The sequence below is a fragment of the Molothrus ater genome, chromosome 17 (genome assembly GCF_012460135.2).
Source record: "Molothrus ater isolate BHLD 08-10-18 breed brown headed cowbird chromosome 17, BPBGC_Mater_1.1, whole genome shotgun sequence".
Lineage (NCBI taxonomy): Eukaryota > Metazoa > Chordata > Aves > Passeriformes > Icteridae > Molothrus > Molothrus ater.
The window spans coordinates 13,991,042-14,014,500 of record NC_050494.2 but is presented as its reverse complement, the minus strand read 5'-3'; the positions used below and the strand labels follow the sequence as shown (position 1 = coordinate 14,014,500).

The following is a 23,459-nucleotide window of genomic DNA, read 5'->3' as shown; positions in this document are numbered from 1 at the left end:
GGCTCTATTACATTTTTGTAGAAGATGGCTGTACTGTGTTTGTACTCACCATTATTGACGTTTCCCCTGTGGAGAATATTCAGTGTTCAGTCCTGCCTCTCCCCCTGCTCCTGGCCCTGCTCTCGTGCTGAGGCACTCACTGCCCCAATGTCCACGGGATGGGAACATGCCCAGAATAGCTGCTCCTAATGCTGCTGCACCACTGCTCTTCCCAGGGCAGGACACATCTGTGTTCCTGGGACAGTTCCCTCCTCATTCCCAGCAGGGGCTGCCAGCAGCAGTGACCACCCCTGTTAAAACCAAAGCTGGCTCTGGAAAGAATTTATCACAGCAGCTCTGATCACCTCTTGGAGATGCATTTCCCACCCACAGGTTAAAGGCCCATGGTACAACTTCCCTGTGTCCTGACAATCCCCACACGCCTGGGACTGACCATGCCAGGACTAACCAGGTGCATCATACAGGGGTGAAGTAAAGAAGTTGCATAAAATTTATTTTTTCCACCTTGTTTTACAACATTCCCTTTTAAGGTCTTACACATCTGCGACATGTAACTCCACAGAACAATAAATAATTGGCATTCATGTTTCTCTTGACTCAGGATATTTACAGGTTGTTTAGCTGGATGACAGGTACAAAACATCGGCATCACAGTAAATACCATTTTGACACCAGAATCCATTTCCCCATTAAAAATTAAATTAACATTGAGTTTTTAAACAATTTTAACAATGAAAACTGTTCTCAAAGGCATATAAGTACACAAGTTGTCGTAGGCAGTAGTAATGGACCATATTGGCAAAGCTGTGAACCACAGGATTTCATGCAAATCATAGAGTTTAACACTTATGAACTAACTAATAATAAATAAAGAGCCCATCCTGCTGAAATGGGCCCCGGACACTGGGGGATGAGCCCAGTCCCACAGGAACAGCTCGGGACACTGAGCTGCACAAGGCAGGGCTCACATCCCCGCTGGGGCAGAGCTCTGCTGTGGTGCAGCAGAGCTGCAGCAGCTTTGCCCCACAGAAACCCCACAGAGCAGCTTTAGGGGTTCCCCCGACCTGGGGCTCCCTGACAAACCCAGCACCACTCCCCAGGCAGCCCCAGAGGCCGGGGCTGGGCTGGGACAGCTCTGGGAGCACAGGAGGACACCCCTGCTGCAGCCCCCAGCACACACCCCAGGGGGACACCAGGGATGGTCCTGAACACCCCTCACCTCAAACAGCTCTGATCAGACCCTGCACAGTCTGTGGAACCCAAAATGCTGTGTTTCCACTGCCCCACGAGCTGAGCTGAACAAATGTTCGCACAGGTGAACAGGACAAGCTCTGCAGAGGAGAGAAATCCAGAGGTGAGGGGATAGAGAGCGTGTGACACACCTGGAACTGCTGCAGAATGTGCCACAAAACCTCACCCTGCAGCAGCTCAGCACGGGCTGAGGGCAGCCACGGGCAGCAGGAGCACGGGGAGACTCCACTGGCACCAGGGGCAGCGCCTGGGGCAGCCCCAAAGCACACAGGTCACACATGAGCTGCCACAGCACGCAACCCACACAGAGAAAGGAATAGGAAGAACACTAAGGCCACAAACAAGATACTGCACAGAAGAAGAAAACAATGCTTCACTCCCCAAAAGTACAAATTATGAGCATACTAGAGGAAAAGATGAAATTTCCAGCAGAGAATCCATTTATTCTAATGTACAGTAATAGGAACATGTGTATTAAATTTTGCTTTTAAAAACATTTTTAAATAACTTATGAGAAATGGGTTGCGAACATAAAGTGCTAAACTTGAAAAATAGAAGTGTTCCTCTTTCCTGCTGTTTGTTAGATGGCAGTTTTAGCCTCTGACTGCTTTGAAAAACTGTAGTATATATCCAGGCAGAAATGACTTCTGGATTTACTACCTTGTGCAAAAACACAAACTGCAAAGAACATAATCCACACCCCAAAACACAGCTCTAGATCACTATCAACTCTACTAAATATGCTACTAAACTTATGATTCAATAAATACAAATGAAATCACAGTTCACTCCCTTCTTGGTGTAAGCTAATAGTTTGCAAATATGGTCCACTCAGTGTAAACTGTATTGACTTGAGGAAACAGTGAATTCTACCATTTATATGTCTCAAATATTTACACACAGTAGCTTGGCACTGTTGCTGTTTCAGGACATTGAACTACCAAGACACAGGAGAGGGGCAGGGCTGGGCACCAGAGCCCAGGGGGACTGGGCTGCTCAGTCACCACCTGGGGCCAAGAGGAATTCTTGGTTCTTGTACGTAAACTAATGAAAGCAAACTGGATGGGATATTTATATAGAAGAAATTCTGGGAGGGTGGGCAGGCCCTGGCACGGCTGCCCCTGGATCCCTGGCAGTGCCCAAGGCCAGGCTGGACACTGGGGCTGGGAGCACCTGGGACAGTGGGAGGTGTCCCTGCCATGGCAGGGGTGCCACTGGATGGGCTTTAAGGTCCCTTCCAACCCAAACCATTCCATGATTCTGTGAAATGATGTCTGGGGACTCCAGAGCAGTGGCATGGCCAACACTATCCAGTCATGATGAAGACAACGTTACAGACCTTTCTGGCAAAAAGGCATTAATTAATTAATTCACAGGAGGCTGTGAGCCCACCTGCCAGAAGGGAGCCCTGGTTCTGCCTTGGGACAGGAGCTCAGGCCCTGCTCTGGGACAGGAGCTCAGGCCCTGGGCTCTTTCCCCCCTGGGCAGCCAAGGAACAAGGGTCCCAAGCAGTGCCAGCTCTGCCCGTGGTTTCTCTGATGTGGGAAGAAGACAGCAAGCAGCTAATTTAGCACAGACTGAAGAGCCTCAGACTCTTGGAGGATGGTTGCCACTAAAAGCCCATCCGTGCTTGATGCACCAACCCAGCTCTAAAAGGTCCCTGTAAGTCTCTGTCCTTCTACTGAGAAGCCCAAGTACGTGTGGCTCTCCTCATGAGATTACAATGTGGACTAAATAATTATAATAATGACAGAACTCACTGAGTTTAATTTTGGAGAATGAAAACCACATAAATTTGCTCTGCACTCAACCTAATGCCTTTGTATGAACCCACTCCTGTGATTCAGGTTTGGTTTTTAGAGCCAAGCAAGTGCAAGGCTCCAAAAACTGCCTCTCTGCAGGGAGCATGTCATTAAAACATCCACCTAGGAGTGCCTCTGCTTATTTGCAGCTCATCCTCAAAGTTTCACACTAACAGGAAACAGATTTCATGGAGCTGTGAGGAGTAGCAGCTCTGTGACCTCTCCTTTCAGTCTCCAAGGATTCAAGACACGTCTGCCACATTGTCTGCAGAACAGTACGAGACTCTTCTCACGTTGTCGACACATTTCAAGGATGATCAACTGCAAAGTTCTGTTCCAAAGAGGATTTGCTTTAGTTTAGATAATTTTCTCCTACACAAATAAATACAGAGTGAAACTATTATGTCACTGCTCCTTTTAACAGGAAGCACAAAAGCTAAACAAAACTGAATTTTCTCGTTTTGAGCTACCACTTTTCTGTCGTTATCAATGGCTGGATACCTCCAAAATCACTGGGGTGACCACATTTCAACGGAAGGAAAATCTCAGACACGCTCAGATTCTCCAGTGTGTGTAGATCCGACAGGCTGGAGCCCCATTATGGAAACAACATGCCATAAATCAGGAATCAGCTGTCAGCAGTGTAGTGCATCACCTACATTAAGGGATTTCCAAGATGTAAAAAGAATGTAACTACTTGAATCAAAAAGACGAATAACATAAACTTAACAAAAGGTAACACAATGCAAAGGACAGCGCAGACACTTAAAAAATTCACTTCAAATTGTCAAATGTAAATCCCAAGGTCAGGTAGCAGCTTCCACAGACTTTGAACCATGCAAGAGAAACCCATTGCCATCGCAGTTCCATGCATTTGACCCCAGTTAAGTAGAACAAAAGTGCCAAGAACTGGATGAACTCAGAGCCTCCACCCTCCAAACAGTCCCTTGTGGTGCCAGGGTCCCGTCCAGGGCAGCCTGGAAGTGCCTCACCACAGCAGCAGGTACCAGAGATCACCACGGGGCCCTGAGGCAGGGACAGGCCTGGTCATTGAGGAACAGCTGGGGTGTCTCGGGGCCCTGGGCAATGTCTGTCTCTGTGTGCCAGCAGCAGCAGCCCTAGGACGTGAGCTTCGAGTAGCTGGGGGGAGAAAACCTCCGTCTCAGGTACTTGAGGACGTAGAGGGGCAGGCAGCTCACCAGGGTGATGACAGTGACCTTCCACAGGAACGACAAGGTGGCAATGAAGTAAACATCTGTGTGGAGAAATGAGCACAGAGTCAAAACCACGGGAAGGGGTGCAGAAATGCAACTCAATCCCCCACTGCTTTCTTCTGCCCATGGCACGGGGTTGGACCCAGATCATCTTTAAGCTCCCTTCCATCCCAGGCCATTCTATAATTTTACAATTCTTAAAGCTGCCCCACCTCCAAGATCAAAGCTCACATGATACCTGGCTCCTCACTCCTCTGCCCTCCTCTTCCCCAGAAGATGCAGAGATGTGCTGAGCAGTGGGGTGTAAGGAATGTGGTTCTCACAGGTAACTGCCCTCCCAAACCCCACCTGGAACAGGGACATCCTCCTGGCACTGCCAAGCACTGCATGTCCTCCCACGCTGGGAACTGCCTCTGCTGCCTGGCTGAGCCCAGCTCCTGACCCAAAACACCTCAGAACCTTTACAAAAAGAGTTAAAGCATCGTTCAAAATGGAACTGGTATAACCACATGCAAGAGACAGATCCAGCCAGGGGGAAGTTATTCCTGTTGTCTTCAGTTAGGAAAGAGCTTTATGGAAGAAGCAGTGACATCTTGTGGCTCCTGAATGAACACTGAACGAGCCCATGGGTCTGATATTGGCAATTCGACAGTTACTGGGGGAATCTGGAACTCCTCACCCTTCTTCCTCTAGCCAGGGAATAGGATTAGTTCTGCTTCAGGCAACTAAAACACCAACAACTAAACCCATAAGAGAATGGTCCCAGTGAACAGATAAAATAAGGTAAGTTTTAGGAGGCAGCTCCTTCCCCCAGTTTAAAAGACCAAATCTTTCAATCCAACAGCAGAGACTTCAACCTTCCATGTCAAATTCCCACATGGGAATAAAGGTCACTGCTACATGAGACAGCTGACACGTGCTGGAGCTCAAAGAATGAATGAGATTCACTGGGTATCAGCACACTCTGCTGACCATCTTTACCTTCTCTAGCATTTTGCTGTGGGAAGAAACCATAAAATATCTTCCAAGTGCCTTCAAATCCCACAGAGCTTACTGTGGTACCACTGTCACTGTGCCTGCTGTTGGCCCCACCAAGAGCCTTCTGCTCAGCTCAGTCCTGTTACCATCCAGGCCATGAACCGACTCTGGAGGAGAGCATGGAACCTCACCAATAAACTCGTGCAAGAAGACCAGGGAAGCGATGTAGCAGGAGAGGCTGAGCAGCTCAGCCACAATCATCAGCCAGTGCCACGTCTGGATTGTCAGTGCCACCATCAGCAGCTCAGTGAGGATCAGGGACGTGAAGGAGATGGCAACAATGTGCACAAATTCGGATTCAAAGAGGAGGAGTGCTCCGTACATGATGATGCTACCTGCAAGGGAATGGAACTATTTCAGTCAAACACCGGCTCAGCTCTCAAACCCACAGTTAGGTCTTGGAAAGGCTGAAACAATCCTGTCTTGAGGCTGTTTTTCATGAAACCTGATGAATGTAACGACAACGAATCAGTTACTATTTAGGAGACAGAACTGATGAGAAGGCAGGGAAAAGTTACAGCAGAGGTACCCAAAGTTTTCTAACAGTCTATCATGTTCATGGACACATGGAGATAGGAAATTAATACATGCTGTTTTGGCAACTGGAGATCTCTAACATCATGAAACTCTATCCTCCCACAAAAGCACTTGGTCACTACTCAGAAGCTAAAAGATATCAAATTCTTCTATATCCTACCACACTGCCTCATGCCAAGAGGCAGCCAAGTGTTGAAACGCTCAGTGGATACAAGTGAGGCTCAATTTGCACTGCCTGAGCTGAAATCTCTCCCCTTTACACCTCCCCTAAGAGAATCCCATTAGAGCCCTGCTAACGAGGCATTGTTTGTGCTCCTATGCTGCCTGGCCAGGGCTGCTGCAGGCCACCTGCACAAATAACTCATGTGAGCAGCATGAGTAATCCACACCAACATCCATCACTCCTGGCCGCCTCCGGAAGGGAAAACCTGCGAGGGAACCCAGCTCCAGCCACGGAGTTCAAACCCAGCTGTGAACTTTCCAAACTTTTGGGCTGCTCAAGTTTTGGTCGGGCTCATCTCTGCTAGCAACTGGCGCCGTTGTTTGGCCGCTGTTTGCTGGTTCTTGAGCACAGCACTGGTGAGGTCACTTTAACCAAACCCTGTAACCAGAGAGGGCTCTTAGCTCAAGGAGGAATCTTTCCCCCTGTGCATCACCCTCTGGCTGCAGCCTTCCACCACTTGGGAGTGTTCTCTCAATGCCTTGGCTTTGCCATTGTGTTACTCAGCATCCCAAGCCCTTGATCCCTGTTGTAGGATGCCTGTGATAGAGTTCAGAAAATAAAGCTAATGGAGATTTTACACTCCATCCCTGCTGAGGATGGCAACATTAATTAAATCTGTAAGAATTACCTGCTTATTTTGACCCCTTATTCTCACTCTTGTTGATAAAGAGAAAACAAGGAATTTTGCCACTTCAGCTTTTAGCTCCACATTATTGACCTGTTTTCTACAACTCCCTGATTAATATCTACAGAGACCATTTGAATTTGAGGGTCCTTGATTTTAGAAAAAGACAAAATGAAAGAAAATACCTTCTTAGATATATACCCAAACTACTACATCCACTGTTGAAATGCATTGTAATTAAGGCATTTACATAATTGCTTTAGCAGCCTAATTAGAGCATATCAGATATGATCAAGAACATGAGCTCGACTGTGACCCTGAATCACAGATGCCTGTGAAGCCACCAGAACTCTTGCCACTTCCATTTTTTGATAAAATACAGAAGGCTACAGATGCTGCATTTTCCATGTCGACAAAAACCTGCAAAATCCATAGATTGGAGAACTTTTCCCAAAAGAAGGGGAGGGAGAATAATGAGCTCTGCTTTACAGAGGGGTAACTACAGCACTGCAAGGAACTTGCACAGAGTGACAGTGGATGGCTCTGATGGGAAGAGGCACAATGGTTTGAATTCTACATCACAGCATTGACCAATTACTGCCAATATTTGGGTTTAGATCATTTTTTCCTTTGGTAACACTACCGACATTTTCTGAGACAAAAAAACTATATATTCATCAGCACAAGGATGCTTTGGGAAATTCATTTCATGCCTTACTTCTGCAATACCAAACCTTAGATAGCCACACACACTACAAAATCTAAAGGCACAAGCAGAAGTTGATTTCTTACCTTGATAAATGCTTATCAAGACCCAGATTAAAAACGTTTTGTATGACAACGGTCGTCCCTGGGTGGGGGAAAGAAAGATAAAGCTCCATTGGGGTTTTCTTTTATTAAAATTCACTTATTAGAAATTAATAAGAGAACTGGAAGGTGCTTTGGAAAAAAAAAAGAAAATAAAACAAATCAAGCAACGCTCAGGTAGTGCCCCTTTACTCTCATTTTTCTGGGTGCATGAAGGGGCTGTGGCAGCTCAGGGCTCCCTCAGCACAACCTGGCCCTCAGTGCACACACAATTAATTCAGCGCAAAGATGCCTCAGGAGTTGAATCCCCATGAAATAGAAGATGTGTGTACACACATCGATGTGAACACATTAATGCTGTATTTCTAGACACACACAAATCACCCTCATATTGAAGGCAGATAGATTTTAAAAAACCATCTCCAGCCAACACAGCTATACCAGCACAAAACCCCCTATGTTTAGACCAGGCCTAAGGATGGTTGAAGAATTAGTGGTTTATGACATAAGAGACAACATCCAAGTGAAACCAGATGGAGACTTATTGAGGCTCTGGAAAAACAGGCTGTGCTTCTCAGAGTATCTGTTAAACAGCAATCCTTGAGGGAAGGGAGCTGGGGAAGACTCAGTCCACCCCTTCCTCCAACTAAGAAAGATGTTCCCAGGCTGCATACCCCAGTTATTCAAAACATTTTCCAGGGAGGAATAAAAAAAGTTAAAAAGGAACCTAAGACAAGATCTACCTTCCTCATATTTCTGAGGCAAACATAAAATAAAGTTTTCTTTGTTTAAGGAGAAGGACCTGACATAGATGCTAAAGCTACAAAAATGGCACAACAAGCAAACCTTTAGATCATGCTGCAGTCAAATTTCTACTGAAGAAACTCTGGGATAAGCCCCTGCCTCCATCAAATGAGCATATCCTTTCCCCTCTTCCCTCTTCTGGCTTCAGGACACTGCCAAATCCCCAACAATTTCTCTTTTCCCTTTATTATGGAGCAAATTGGTAATATTAAATCCCCAGAATTTCCCACAGAATGGAACTTCTACTTGCCCAGCCGTTTTTAATAAATTGCAGTTCATGCAGCATTCAATAAACAAGTGCCAGAAATTCTGTTTCTATCTGTGGATTCAAATTTGACTTTAACAGAATTTTGCCTGAAAATGCCTGATAAAGTTCTGGATCTCCTGGCAATATATTTGACTTTACACCTTTACAGTTTTAAATCAAGATGAGGATCTTGCCTTAGAGCAAAACACACAAGCAAAAGTCTCACACACCTTAAGAAGGTCTTTGTAGAGCTCTGGGTACAACATTGCCACTTCAGATTTCACATCCTTGTCCAGGACAAGAGAAAACACAGGAAACATGGTGTAAATTGTGGAGTACCTGGGAAGAAGGCAGGAGGCCAGTAAATATCTCAGGTGGAGAGAAGCAAAACAAATGCTAGGCTCCAGAAAGGAAATAGCATATTCTCTAAGTGCCCAATAATGTACACGTTATAAAAACGAGCAAATGGAGCACACCAGAGTTTTGCAGGTAGGGAAAAGCCATCAGGATTGGCTTTTTGAGTGAGTTTTGATCAGGAACACTCATCCACAAGTGACTGCCTCAAATACTGCAGTGGGTTCTTAAAGGAGCCAAGGACTGACCTGTGCCCTTCCCAAAGTCTGCTCTAGAGCTCAGGTCTGATTCTGATCAGAAGGCAAGGGAGATGAATTTGCTGGTTTTTAAATTATGTACTAGAATGTATCAGAAGTCATACTGGGATCACAGTTGCAATGCCCTGCTCTAGAGAGTTTTTGGGTAGGAACTAAGGATGGGTTGTCTCTCTTCCTGACACTGCCAGGAGCTGGGCACTGCCTCTCACTGCTGTGCAGACACCAGCCCAGAACAGCTGGCCCTCTGCTTTTACTGGGATCAAAGGAACATTCCTGCAGGATGGGCTGCTTCACAAACACGACAAACCATCCTGCTGGAAAGGTTTCTGCAAGTGTCTGCACTGAAGGGGACAAGGCTCACACCCAGCTCCTAAAGCAGTGCAGTGAGCAGAGTGGAGATGTTCATGGCTTGCATGTTAATCAGCCCAAAAGTGTTCACTGTGCAGAGGTTCTCCTCATTACCAGTAAAAAGTGAGCTCTTACCCAATGATGAGGAAGCCTTGGTAGAGAGGAACTGAAGCAAAGTAAAACACTGATGAGAAAACAGCCTAGAAAAGAAATGAGCTTTTTAGGCACTGAGATACTGCAGTAAAAGTAACAGCTTAAAAATACACTCTGTTCAAACTGGAACATTCCTCCAGTGGCCTCTCCCAACTCCTGAAATGAAGACAGACTAATGGAACATCAACCCTTCCTATTCCTTTGGAGCAGTTGCTGGTATTTGTCCAACATCAGGAATTTTCTCATGTGTTTTCATATCAAAGTAACAATTTCAAGTCCTAACCCATGAAAATTTTCAGGAGAAGAAATAGCATCATTCCAAATGAGACACAGGACCTTTCCTTCATGATTTGGCTTCTCCACCTCTTTTGGAAAGCCCCTCCTGGCAGCCCCTTTACCTGCATGGTGCTGATGCAGAGGCTCCTGTGGATCACAAACTGGCTGAGGGCTGCAGACCTCTTGTAGCTGTTCCTTCCATGGACCATGAGCAAACGGCCCAGGTGCTTGAACTGAGTGATGGAGAAATCAGCTGCCAGTGATGCCTGCTTCCCTTCCTGGGAACAAGGGCAAGGAAAAGCACAGTGAGATCATTCAGCACTGGAAACAAAGAATATCGTGTTATTACTGAGTTATCACTGACACAATTTCCAGGAATATTTGCAGTATGCTAGGTGAGGGAGAGCATTGCCTCAGTACTTCTCCTTCCACTGTGGGTTTTAAGCAAAGAGCAAAAATATGAGGAGAATTCCCATTTGAACCTTGGCCTCCAATTCTAAGCAACCTCTGGATTCTGATTCACCACACACATGTTAACGTGACACTCCTATCAAGTCAGTGCTGAACAAATTCTCAGTCTCAAAAGTTCACACAATTTTGGCTCACTGCAAGCAGAGTCTGTCTGCTGCTGCCAATCCAGTCCTGCAGCTCCACACAGCCCCAGGTGCAGGAATCAGAGCTCTAACCCAGAGTTTGTTTTGCAAACTAATGTGAGCAGTTTTTAATTGTGCATGTAGGGTATATCTTATCAGTGTAATTATAACTCCAGCACTCGGAGCATCAAAAACCCCCAAAACTAACCATGAGGTAACAAATTCAGGGGTTCTGCCAAAAACCAAATAATGAACTTGAACTCCCTTTAACAGTAGTCTCCTTTATAGCCAAATTATTTCTCATTATAGGGCTACTGGTCTGATGATGGTTCTTGTGGGAGCTTGCTCCCTTTCTTGCACAAATATCTGAGGATTCATTTAAGAGTGGCCTGAAAACTGGCCACAGAAATTCTCATTAAAGATGAGGTAATCTCACCTTTCCTTCAACTCCAACACCACAGTCAGCCTCCTGAATCATGCTAACATCATTCCCTCCATCACCTGCAGGGCAGAGCACAAACAAAACTGAGAGTTAAGCAACAGGGGCAACCTGCAACCCCACCAAAGTCATCTGCACCACACTGGAATATTATAAGAAACAACCCAATCAACAAAAGTAAGATTTTAAACAGAAATCACGAACTTAAGCCCTTAAGTTTTGTTTTAATAGACCCCCAGATCAGCGATTGATATATCTCCCTTTCAGGTGGTACCATTCTATCTCCAATGCTGAAACACAGCTCAAATTAACAGTGGCACTTCACCTGATCAGGTCCAAGCTCTACTTTGCAAAGATGCCACCTGAAAGGGTGATGAGGAGTTTGGCATTGAATTTCCACATGCAAAATTTCCATCATTTTCTCTATGACCCCACAGAACCACCGCTCCCTAAATCTCCATCTCCAGGGGTGTAAGGTGAGAGAGAAGAGCTGGCAGCTGCTATTCCCACGTGCCTGGCCCTGCTGTGACTCACCCACGGCACAGGTGAGCTTGCCCGTCCTCTCCTGCAGCAGCCGCACGATCTGAGCCTTCTGCGTGGGGGCACAGCGGCAGCACACCACGGCGGGGCACTGGCACGCCAGCTCCATGAACTCGCACTCGTAGTACTTCAGGCACACCTGGTTACACACAGCACAGCCCTGGTTACACACAGCACAGCCCTGGTTACACACTGCACAGCCCTGGGTTACACACTGCACAGCCCTGGTTACACACTGCACAGCCCTGGTTACACACAGCACAGCCCTGGTTACACACTGCACAGCCCTGGTTACACACTGCACAGCCCCGGGTTACACACAGCACACCACGGCGGGGCACTGGCACGCCAGCTCCATGAACTCGCACTCGTAGTACTTCAGGCACACCTGGTTACACACAGCACAGCCCTGGTTACACACTGCACAGCCCTGGTTACACACTGCACACACACCTGGTTACACACTGCACACACACCTGGTTACACACTGCACAGCCCCGGGTTACATGCAGCACACACACCTGGGTTACACACAGCACACAGCCCTGGGTTACACACAGCACAGCCCTGGGTTACACACAGCACACACACCTGGTTACACACAGCACACAGCCCTGGGTTACACACAGCACAGCCCTGGGTTACACACAGCACACACCTGGGTTACACACAGCACACACACCTGGTTACACACAGCACACACACCTGGTTACACACAGCACACACACCTGGTTACACACAGCACAGCCCTGGGTTACACACAGCACACAGCCCTGGGTTACACACAGCACACAGCCCTGGGTTACACACTGCACAGCCCCGGGTTACATGCAGCACACACACCTGGTTACACACAGCACACAGCCCCGGGTTACACACAGCACACAGCCCCGGGTTACACACAGCACACACACCTGGTTACACACAGCACACAGCCCCAGGTTACACACAGCACACAGCCCCGGGTTACACACAGCACACAGCCCCGGGTTACACACAGCACACACACCTGGGTTACACACAGCACACACACCTGGGTTACACACAGCACACAGCCCTGGGTTACACACAGCACATAGCCCTGGGTTACACACAGCACACAGCCCCGGGTTACACACAGCACACAGCCCCGGGTTACACACAGCACACACCTGGGTTACACACAGCACAGCCCCGGGTTACACACAGCACAGCCCTGGGTTACACACAGCACAGCCCTGGGTTACACACAGCACACAGCCCTGGGTTACACACAGCACACAGCCCCAGGTTACACACAGCACACAGCCCCAGGTTACACACAGCACACACACCTGGTTACACACTGCACACACCTGGTTACACACTGCACACACCCCTGGGTTACACACAGCACACAGCCCTGGGTTACACACAGCACACAGCCCTGGGTTACACACAGCACACACCTGGGTTACACACAGCACACAGCCCTGGGTTACACCTGCTCTGCGGGCACCAGCCTTTCCCCAGCCTGTGCTATGGGCTGGGCCTACTGATCCCTTGAGAGGCTACCTAGAACAGAGGCTACCTAGAACAGAGGCTAGACAGCAGGGATTTAATAAACTAAACTATAAATAAACTAAATAAACTATTTAAATAAATACTTTAATAAAGTAGGGATTCATTAAAAAGGCCTTCAAAGGATACATCTTGGGCAGCACAATAACTCGGCCATGGCTCTGCCCAAGATGGACCCAAGATGGACCCTGAGTCACAACTTTTCACACTTTGATAAGTTTTGGTCCAGTTCCATATTGGGGTTAATTGTCTAATTACAGCTCCAGGTTAAGCAGTCCCATCCTCCCAGATTGCTCTCCTCCATTCCCTGCTGTTTGCACTTTTTGGGCCTGAAGCTGCATTGGCTCTGGGGCTGGAAAAGGATTGTTTTGTGTGACTGAGCTGTGAGGAGAACTGGCTAGCACTTTATATGCAGTTCAGAGTTACATACTATGCAGTCCAGCATCTGGAAAATGTGAAAGCTAACACTTGAGGCATCAGTACCTCCAGTGAGTCCCCCGAGATGACCAGGGCACAGTCGTGCTTGCGGCGGAAGGCGTTCAGCTCCAGGTGGGCTTCTCCTCGGTTTGTCACCTGGGGGAGGATGGAACTGAGCAAGGGGTGCTCCACTGGGGTGAGAAAACAGCAAAGAGTCCCAGAGGGAACAAAAGTGACACAGCCAGGACAGGCAGCACACTGAGTCAGGGCAGCAGTCACAGAAATAAAAACTCAGGGTAGAAAGCTGGGGCAAAAGAATAAAAATACCCTGCTGGAAAACAGTTGTGATCTCACAGCCCTCCTGTCCCAGAGCCTGGGCCCCTTGAGCCAGGGTCTGTGGGTGTTACTCACTAGTCTGAATATATGGATGTCCTGTGTCCGTGTCACCAGATGAGCATTCTTGGCCGTACACGTGGCTGTCTCCAGCTTATCCCCTGTCAGCATCCACACCTAAAATCCAAACATTTCATGTGTTAAGGGAAGCTTAACAACCACGTCTGCAGGACCTCTGCAAATACCACCTGCCCCTTCAGGCTTACAAAATACATGTACAAATTATTCTTCTAAAAACCCCCTATTTTAAAACACGCAAGAAAATTCTCACACACGAAAGACAGCAAAGCTCTTACAGAGGCTGAGACACAAAGGAAGTTACAAACTCTGGGTAACATTTTTCCCACCTGCAATATTTCAAGATTCTGCTGATAAACCCACAAAATGCAAGTAAAAAAATGTGCATTTGTGTGTTAATGTGTCCCTCCCCAGCCATTTCTCAACTGGGCCCTGCTGCAGAAAGATCCCTCCTGGCCCAGCCTGAAATGTGGATGATGCAACTGGGGTTAGCTCAGTGCTGATGTGTACGTCTGGAACACACTAACTTGCTTGAGGGTTTTTTTTAGATTTTTTTTTTTAAATCTACACTGCTTCTTTTATTTTGTGCTGGTGAGGGGAGGGAGTTAGAAAGCAATGTCAGCAGCAATGGCTGAGAATTCCTTCTCCAGTGTAAATATATCACAGTGAGTTTGGTTTTTTCCACTGGTGTTTTTATTCTTTCAAGACACTGCCCAAAAATATTTAATGAAAAATACATAAACCTTAAGAAAATCCCAAAACATCAACAAAAAAGCCCACACAAAGACTCATTCATTTGTTCAATAATCTGAGGTTGGAAAGAGATTTGATCCTAACAAGACAGTCATGAACTGCAAGACCCCCTCCACTCTGGATTTACTCCTCACATGCAATGCCCTGATGAACACTGCAGTGCAAGGGGTGCTCAGCACGTCCCACACCTCCAGCTGCAGCCAAGGTGAGGAGAAAGGGAAGCAGGAAAACCCTTTGGAGTGCTGGGCCAGGACTCCAGCATCACTGAGGAGCTCTGATTCCCCTGGTCTCACCTCTCTGCTGAAGTCTCTGTTGTTTACAGGGGTGGTCCCAAACAAAAAGCTCTTTTGGAAGCTCATCCCAAGTATTGAATTCCCTGTCCTACCTCAGCCCCCAACACACAGCCCTACTTTGCATTCACAGCATGGCTTCAGATTTTTGCTCACTTTGCAACTTAAAGCAGAGAAACCACAACCAGGACCTTTCACCTACTTTTCTTACCCAAATCTGAATGTTAAATCCATTTTTTTTCCCCTTTTGCAAGCCTGACAAATTTTTCAGAGAGAGAACCTACACAGGCACCACAGCAGCTCCTTCACAGCTGAGCACAGCTCAGGCTGTAGGTGTGGAGTCACAGATGCCCAGAAAGCTGGAAAAAAAAATCCAGTCCCTGATTCTCTTGGCTCAGACTCCCCTCTAGTGGCTACTGAAACGTGGATATCCACAGCTCTGAGCCCAGCATGGGGGTTCATGTACCACAAGGCAAACACAGCCCAAACTTGCCTTGTTTCATGCAACTCCCTGAAGGAAGAACTGCCCCAAATCTCCTGTTGGACCCCTCTCGTGCCCACCTGATTCCTTTTTGTGCCAGAAGAGATGAAAAGCACAAGAGGTGCCACACTCATGTGTTAAGATTTACCACCTGCAGCACATTCTGTTCCCACAGTGATGTTTAAAACCCTCAGAGGGCCCCCCAACATTTAATGTACTGCCTGTGGGACAGGGCCACACGCTCCAGAGGGTCTCAGTGCTCCTGCTGGAGCAGCCCTGGGCCAGGCAGACCTTAATGCCAGCGTTCCTCAGCGTCTCCAGCGTGGGCCTGACGTCTGTCTGCAGCTGGTCCTCCACCCCAGTGAGACACAGCAGCTCCATCTCCATCTCCAGGCTCTCGATCACCGTGGCCACCTTCAGGGAGCGGTCGTGGACACTCAGCTTGGCCTGGACGTAGCGTGCCTGGGGACAGAGCACAGCCAGCTTGGGACAGGGGACACACAGAGCACAGCCAGCCTGGCACTGGGGACACACAGAGCACAGCCAGCCTGGCACTGGGGACACACAGAGCACAGCCAGCTTGGGACTGGGGACACACAGAGCACAGCCAGCCTGGCACTGGGGACACACAGAGCACAGCCAGCTTGGGACTGGGGACACACAGAGCACAGCCAGCCTGGCACTGGGGACAGAGCACAGCCAGCTTGGGACAGGGGACACACAGAGCACAGCCAGCCTGGGACTGGGGACACACAGAGCACAGCCAGCCTGGGACTGGGGACAGAGCACAGCCTGCCTGGGACAGGGGACAGAGCACAGCCAGCTTGGGACTGGGGACACACAGAGCACAGCCAGCCTGGCACTGGGGACACACAGAGCACAGCCTGCCTGGGACAGGGGACACACAGAGCACAGCCTGCCTGGGACAGGGGACACACAGAGCACAGCCTGCCTGGGACTGGGGACAGAGCACAGCCAGCTTGGGACAGGGGACACACAGAGCACAGCCAGCCTGGGACTGGGGACACACAGAGCACAGCCAGCTTGGGACAGGGGACACACAGAGCACAGCCAGCTTGGGACAGGGGACACACAGAGCACAGCCAGCTTGGGACTGGGGACAGAGCACAGCCAGCTTGGGACTGGGGACACACAGAGCACAGCCTGCCTGGCACTGGGGACACACAGAGCACAGCCTGCCTGGGACTGGGGACACACAGAGCACAGCCTGCCTGGGACTGGGGACAGAGCACAGCCTGCCTGGGACTGGGGACAGAGCACAGCCAGCTTGGGACTGGGGACACACAGAGCACAGCCTGCCTGGCACTGGGGACACACAGAGCACAGCCTGCCTGGCACTGGGGACACACAGAGCACAGCCAGCTTGGGACTGGGGACACACAGAGCACAGCCAGCCTGGCACTGGGGACACACAGAGCACAGCCTGCCTGGGACTGGGGACACACAGAGCACAGCCTGCCTGGGACTGGGGACACACAGAGCACAGCCAGCTTGGGACTGGGGACACACAGAGCACAGCCAGCTTGGGACTGGGGACACACAGAGCACAGCCTGCCTGGCACTGGGGACACACAGAGCACAGCCTGCCTGGGACAGGGGACACACAGAGCACAGCCAGCTTGGGACTGGGGACACACAGAGCACAGCCAGCCTGGGACTGGGGACACACAGAGCACAGCCAGCTTGGGACTGGGGACACACAGAGCACAGCCAGCCTGGGACTGGGGACACACAGAGCACAGCCAGCTTGGGACTGGGGACACACAGAGCACAGCCTGCCTGGCACTGGGGACACACAGAGCACAGCCTGCCTGGGACTGGGGACACACAGAGCACAGCCAGCCTGGCACTGGGGACGCAGGGCTGGCCAGCTCCAGAGGGAAGCAGTCAGCCTCCCTCTGTGGCCTTGCACCTGCTCTAGGGAAAGGTGTCCCCGTGCACAGCTTGGAACCACGTCCTCTTTAAGGCGCCCTCCAACCCAGGCAATTCTGATTGCACGATTCAAGGTGGAACCTCGGGGCTGGTGAGCTCGAGGTGGAACATGCTTCAGGGAGCTGTTGCAGTTTTGTCCCTGGGCATTCCAGGTGGGCAGCACAGGGCACACAGAGGCACAGCAGCTGCTGGAGGGGCACCTGCAGAGCCTGCAAGCAGCTCCCTGCCACCGCAGGCAACACTTCCAGAAACAATGGCACCACAGAACCCTAAGCAGCTGCACCACATCCCTGCATTAACTGAACAGTTCCCCTTCCCATTCTGTCTGCCTGGATAAGCCAGGCAGTGCCCTGAGCAGAGACCCAAACCCCACATGTGGAGCCCCTGTTGCCAGGCAGGTTTATATTGTTGCCTGGTTTATATTCTGGTTATTCAGGATTCAGGAACTGCTTGGGAGGGTCTTCCTTGGGATAAACACTTCATACCTATCACTTGAAAAGCAACTTTGATAAAAAGAATATCAAGACATTTCAGAACAATTCTTGCAGAGAGCTGGGAGGTGAGAGGCAGCATTATCACAGAAGTTTTGTGAGAATCACTTCAGTGACTGTTTGAAAACAAAGGAAAAAAAACAAATAAAAACTTACTTCAAAGTCTTGGTACTGCTCTTCTGTCAGAGACTTCTTGGCCACGACAAGAACCCTGAGGCCTTCCCGAGCCATGTTACCACACTGCAAAGAAGGATCACATTGTAAACCATAAACTGCACTGAAATGATTTATGCACAGCAGCGTGGAGATGCCCGTGTAAGATAGCAGGTTAAGAAAATAACCATCCCATTTGAGCAACCCCAGCGAGTCTGCAATATCTGATAAAGTGCATGATAAACTCAAGAGGAAAGGGGGATCTCCAGTGGTTTGTGACCTAGCCCAGTGATCAGGAAGAAAAATGTCCTCACTAAAACACCAGGGGGGCAAAAACAAACCCACTGATTAGATTTTCTCTGTGTCTAAGTAAAAGGGCACAAGCCTGTGATTTGTAGACTTCACATCTTTGGCAACCAACTCTTTAAAATACGCCCAAGATATTATTATTTCTCTGAACACCAGAGAATCAGTAAGTGAAGCTACTTTTGAGGACGCCCCTGGATCCCTGGAAGTGTCCCAGGCCAGGCTGGACAGGGCTTGGAGCATCCTGGGAAGGGTGTCCCTGCCCATGGCAGGGGGTGCAATGGGATGAGATTCAAGGTCCCTCCCAACCCAACCCATTCTGGGATTCCATGAACTCTGTGCCACCTTTACTGCTAACCTGACAAACACACCCCAGCACAAAGCTGCCAAATGTAGTTTTGAAACCAGACCCTTCAGGCTAAGACAGATCCAAACACAGAATCAAGCCCAGGACAAATCTGGTGAGTGTCAATCAATTTTGAGCCAAACCCATTTTATTCCCAGCACTTATTCCACGTTCGATACGCTGAACTCGCCACTGACACCCTTGTTCCTGTGGGTGTATCCGGCTGAGGACTAATCCAAGGAACTGCCAGGATCAGAACCTTCTGGCTTGCAGACATTTCAGCAGTGAGTTGGATATTTGAGGCCTGCTGCAATGGGCTGGAGCGGAGCAGAGCAGCCCCCGTACCTCCTCCTCCAGCCAGTCGTTGTACTGCACGATGCCAGCCATCACCACGTCGGCCCCCTTCATGTAGAACGTGATCTCTCCTGTGGATTCATCCTGCAGACACAACACAGCACTCACACAGCTCAGGGGCAAAGGGAGCCATGAATTCTCAGCACAGCAGGCACAGAGCTCTCTGCTCTGGGGCAGTGAGGGGCCACCAGCTCAGCTCCTGCTCTGGGGCCACAAGGAGATGCCTACCCACCTCCTCCCAGCAGGAATTCATGCTTTAGACAAGGGGGATCAGCTTTTTAATCAGCATCTCCACACAGACAGGCCCTCCCAGCCCTGAGTGCCTGTGCCTCCAGAATAACCTCAAGCCCTCACCTTGAAACCTGACTCTCTGCTTACCTGAACAACAGAACAGATGCACCAAGCCTAGCAGGGTAAAAATGCCTCTGATTTACCTGCTCTGTTACACCATATGGAATATGCATAATTAAAGCTCATGCTTGCCACAGAAAGCTTAGACTGCTGCCTGTCTTATCTGATACAAGGAGTTTATAGGCTGCAAGCAAAGCGTATTTACATTACCACAAATTAAAAGGTCCCTTCTAAGCAGGCAGATAGGTGAGGGGGCCACAGCTCTGAGTATTACAAGCTAATGGAAACCCTGGCAATTTCCTCAAAGGAGACAAAACTATGAGTAAGGAACAAACTGCTCTGTAAACCTTGACAGCCACCAGGGATAGGAGGAAAACAAACTTAAAATGCAAAACCAAAAAGCCCAGGAAGATCTGAAATAAACAGCTGTGAATGAAGGGACCAAAGAACTTTGGAAATAAGAAAAATGAAAGAAAAGCAAAGTGGACACTTCATTCTCTCACCTAATATTTGGGTCAGTCTGTTCCACTGTTACAGAAATTAGTGGTGGAGGCTCTCATACATGAATAGGTTAAAAGCCCCAGGTTCTGTGGCACTGGCAAAACAGAGTTTAAATCCATAGCAAAAAAAAAAAAAATTGGCAAAATGTAGCACCTGATGTAGACACTAAAACTGCAAAGAAATAAAGTGTCTTTGCTGAGGAAATGAAGAAGTAGCCAAGGATAATGAAGCTCCTTTGCTGAATATCTTTGCCAAGCTCACAGAGATATTCACAAGGAAGATGCTCATAATTGAGCCCAAGTGTGGTTTTCAATGTCCTGGAACATCCAACCCTCACTGAGTGATACACATCCCACATCCCCAGAGGAAAATGGGTGTCACTCTTCCAAAACAACCAGAACCTGTTTAAATAAAACACACCACTTCTGGCAGTAGCCAAAGGTAAAGGTTTATCTATGAAATTATTTGATTAAAGAGTGTCTAACAACATCTCTGTAGGAAGCTGAATAAAGACTGCACTTCCCGTGCTGCAGAGCTGGCTTAAGATAGTTTAGATTTTTTGTCCAATATAAATACTGTATCAGCTATCTCCTTGCATTAGTCATTTCCTCTGCCCGAGTTCAGGAGGAGGTTAGTGCGTTCTCAGATCGTGGCAAGATCACTCTATAAATCTGCACACAGATTTGCCAGTTACATTGTTTTGGGGAAGCATCTTTTTCCACCATGGGCTGCCTCTGGCCACGGTTCAAAGGCTCCTTTTCAATTCCAGATATGACATTAGCACTATCTCTGCTCTACAACAAAGATCATTCCACACGGGTATGGGGAAAAAAAACAAAGCAAACAAAGAATGGAAAATATTGTGGTCAAACAAACAGGCCTTCTTCAAAGAGGAAGATAAGTCAGTGCACACTATGGTGAGGAGGCTGCTTGGGTAGAACAGGATTTCTTAGAACTGAAATAATCAGGTACAGAAATGACAGTTGAGTGCAAGGAAACACTCAGATATTGTAAAAATATCCCAAAGCTGGCAGCATCTGCCACTTGTTTTCACTATTAACTATTGCTTTATTTACTAGAAGCTGTGTTGAAGGAGATCATTTCCTAGGGGCAGAGCAGACAGGATGTGCAGGGAGATGCTGCCTGCAGGGCCAGCACTGCTGGGCTGGACACAGGAGCTGCTCACACTCTGTCCCCAGGCTGGGCAGGAAGCCTGGCAAAATTCTCCCAGGGCTCTCAAGAGCCTGAAAACTGCAGTTTATAAGGACAGGCAATACCTGTGCAGGTGAGCAGGAATGTTTCCCTTTGGGTTCTGCTCACTGCAGTGCTGGGTGCAGCTTCATCTCCCTCCCTGGGGGTATTTTCTTCTGGATGCTTCATGCTGCTCTCCCTCCCACTATTTCTGTTTTTTAAATAAGCAGCACAGTTTAGGAGAAACACTGAAAAGGTGAACACCCTTCAAGCTGTGGATCAAACCAAATGGAGTGCCTACACAATCAAAAATAAATGTCTAATTAAAGCAAATTTTACTTAGTAACTATCTATTTATAAATGTCTTTTTTAAAATGGAAATTAAAACCCTGCTTGAAGATATGATTTTGGAATATACAGAAACGTGGCAAAGTAATACCCAGGCAGTCAAGGTCTGCTACTTAACCCTAATTCTGCACAGAGCACACACAGAGCTGATTTTAGTGGCTTAGAGCAGCTGAATGGCTACAAAATAAAGACAATTCACAGAGAGGGACCAATGCTCCTTTAAAGGTATTTACAGTCAGGATCCAGGCCTGATGTTGCTCCCACTGACCACAAGTGGGAGTTTTGCTGGTTCTGCCTAAAATACAAATGGCAAAATCTAAACAGAGAAATACAAACTAGAAACCCTTTTATTCCTAGTGGGGGAGAAGATAAAAAATAAGTAATTTAAAAGGAATAAACTTCAAATCAAAGAAGGAAAAAGAAAAAGGAACACTCTTACATTCATGATAAGTAAATTTCAGGGCATTCACTTCTGTTGAGCATAAAACACGATTTAATGAAGCTCACCCTGGCTTTGATTGTTTGTCCACCTCTTATACCCTTGATAAAATAGCATTTCACCAAAAGTTTGCACTTGCAATAAAAGCAGTGGGGAGGGAGGTTCTTTAGTCCTCCCTCTTCTATTGACAGTATTCCTATTCTAGGTCATAAAAAGATTGCCCAGAGTCTCCACATAATTTCCATTATAGAAGCAATTGATTTGAAGAATTTACCCTTGCTGCACTGCCTGCACGCTGCACTTGTTGCAGGTCTCCCCTGCAGCACAAGGTGTTTGTGGGAGCACTCGGTGTCTGTTCAATGCACCCTGTGGCTCTCTGAACTCCCAGATTTAGCACAGTGATTGGTTTGTACCAGCTCAGCCTCTCAGCTCCCTCACCCTGCCATCCCTGCTCTTGGCATGTGTTCCTACTCCAGAGCCTTCCAAGTGCTTCCCCTCGTGCTGCCCAGGCAGGGAGTGGATTGCCTTGCTGATGGCCCAGCCCTGGCTGGCTGTCCCACTGTGCTCTGGTGACAGTCCTGAGCAGGAGGCCAGCCCAGGTGAAGCCCCAGGCTGGCCCAGGTGTGGCTGTCCCCAGGTACCCGGCACTGGCAGCCCTTACCCGCACGATGATGCCCATGCGCTTGCTCTCGTAGGTGAAGGGGAAGATCTGCAGGATGGTGAAGTTGAGGATGTGCCCCCCTGGGCTCCTCAGCTGCACTGAGGACTGGTCTCTGCCCACCAGGGTCAGGCCCACGCTCTCTGTCCACTGCACCAGGGCCACCTGAGAGGAGAAGGGCACGGTGAGGGCTCCTGCCACAGCTCCCGACGGGAGGGCTAGCAGGTGGCTGCAGAGAATTCACCAGGCATTAATTCACCAGGCATTAATTCACCAGGCATTAGCAGTGCTATCAAACACATCCACTGACAAACACAGGTGTTCCTCCATGGCTTTCCCAGTGGCTTTTTCCAGACCCTTCCTGCCAGGCTTTAGGCAGCCCAGCTCGTGTCTGATGCTGCTGTGGCACTGCCCACGTGTCCGTGGCCACCTCCCTGCCTTTGCCTGCCATGTTCCACTGGACACCAGGAATTTCCCCATGGAAAGGGTGCTCAGGCCTTGGCAGGGGCTGCCCAGGGAGGTTTGGAGTGCCCATCCCTGCAGGTGTCCCAGGAAGGGCTGGAGGTGGCACTCAGGGCTCTGGGCTGGGGACAAGGTGGGCACTGGGCAGGGTTTCGACACAATGGGCTGGGAGGGCTTTTCCAATCTAAATGATTCCATGATTTCATTCCAAAGTACAACCCTCAGCAAGGGGCAGGCACTGGAATTCTCCACCCAGCCCTAGGGTGCCCAAACCTCATGGGCACATCAGAGAAACCCCTTTACAAACATTTACTTTTGGAAAGAGCTATTTCCCAGCTTGCTGTCTATGAAATTAAGAATTCAAAACAACACATTCACCCTGGATTTGCAATTTCAAAGCCAGAGACACTAATGCAGCACATTAAAAATTCATATTAAAACACCCAAACAAAATGAGCTCTGTGGTATTCTCTGTGTTTTTAGCAGTAACAGCTCATCAACAAATTT

The 23,459-nt window shown here is 48.6% G+C and overlaps 1 protein-coding gene across 1 annotated transcript in view; it reads right to left on the bottom strand.

Moving 5' to 3' along the window:
- Positions 1-467: 467 nt before the first annotated feature.
- Positions 468-23,459, bottom strand: part of ATP9A (ATPase phospholipid transporting 9A (putative)) — a 49,585-nt gene continuing 26,593 nt past the window's right edge. The window contains exons 15-28 of the mRNA XM_036395476.2: positions 22,494-22,655; positions 18,994-19,086; positions 18,000-18,083; positions 15,691-15,861; positions 13,876-13,974; positions 13,531-13,620; positions 11,503-11,647; positions 10,966-11,030; positions 10,059-10,214; positions 9,643-9,707; positions 8,779-8,887; positions 7,483-7,540; positions 5,437-5,640; positions 468-4,308 (exon numbers count right to left, since the gene is read on the bottom strand). Coding sequence (XP_036251369.1) covers positions 4,172-4,308; positions 5,437-5,640; positions 7,483-7,540; positions 8,779-8,887; positions 9,643-9,707; positions 10,059-10,214; positions 10,966-11,030; positions 11,503-11,647; positions 13,531-13,620; positions 13,876-13,974; positions 15,691-15,861; positions 18,000-18,083; positions 18,994-19,086; positions 22,494-22,655 — 1,638 coding nt within the window. The 3' untranslated portion in view covers positions 468-4,171. The remainder of the gene's footprint in view (positions 4,309-5,436; positions 5,641-7,482; positions 7,541-8,778; positions 8,888-9,642; positions 9,708-10,058; positions 10,215-10,965; positions 11,031-11,502; positions 11,648-13,530; positions 13,621-13,875; positions 13,975-15,690; positions 15,862-17,999; positions 18,084-18,993; positions 19,087-22,493; positions 22,656-23,459) is intronic.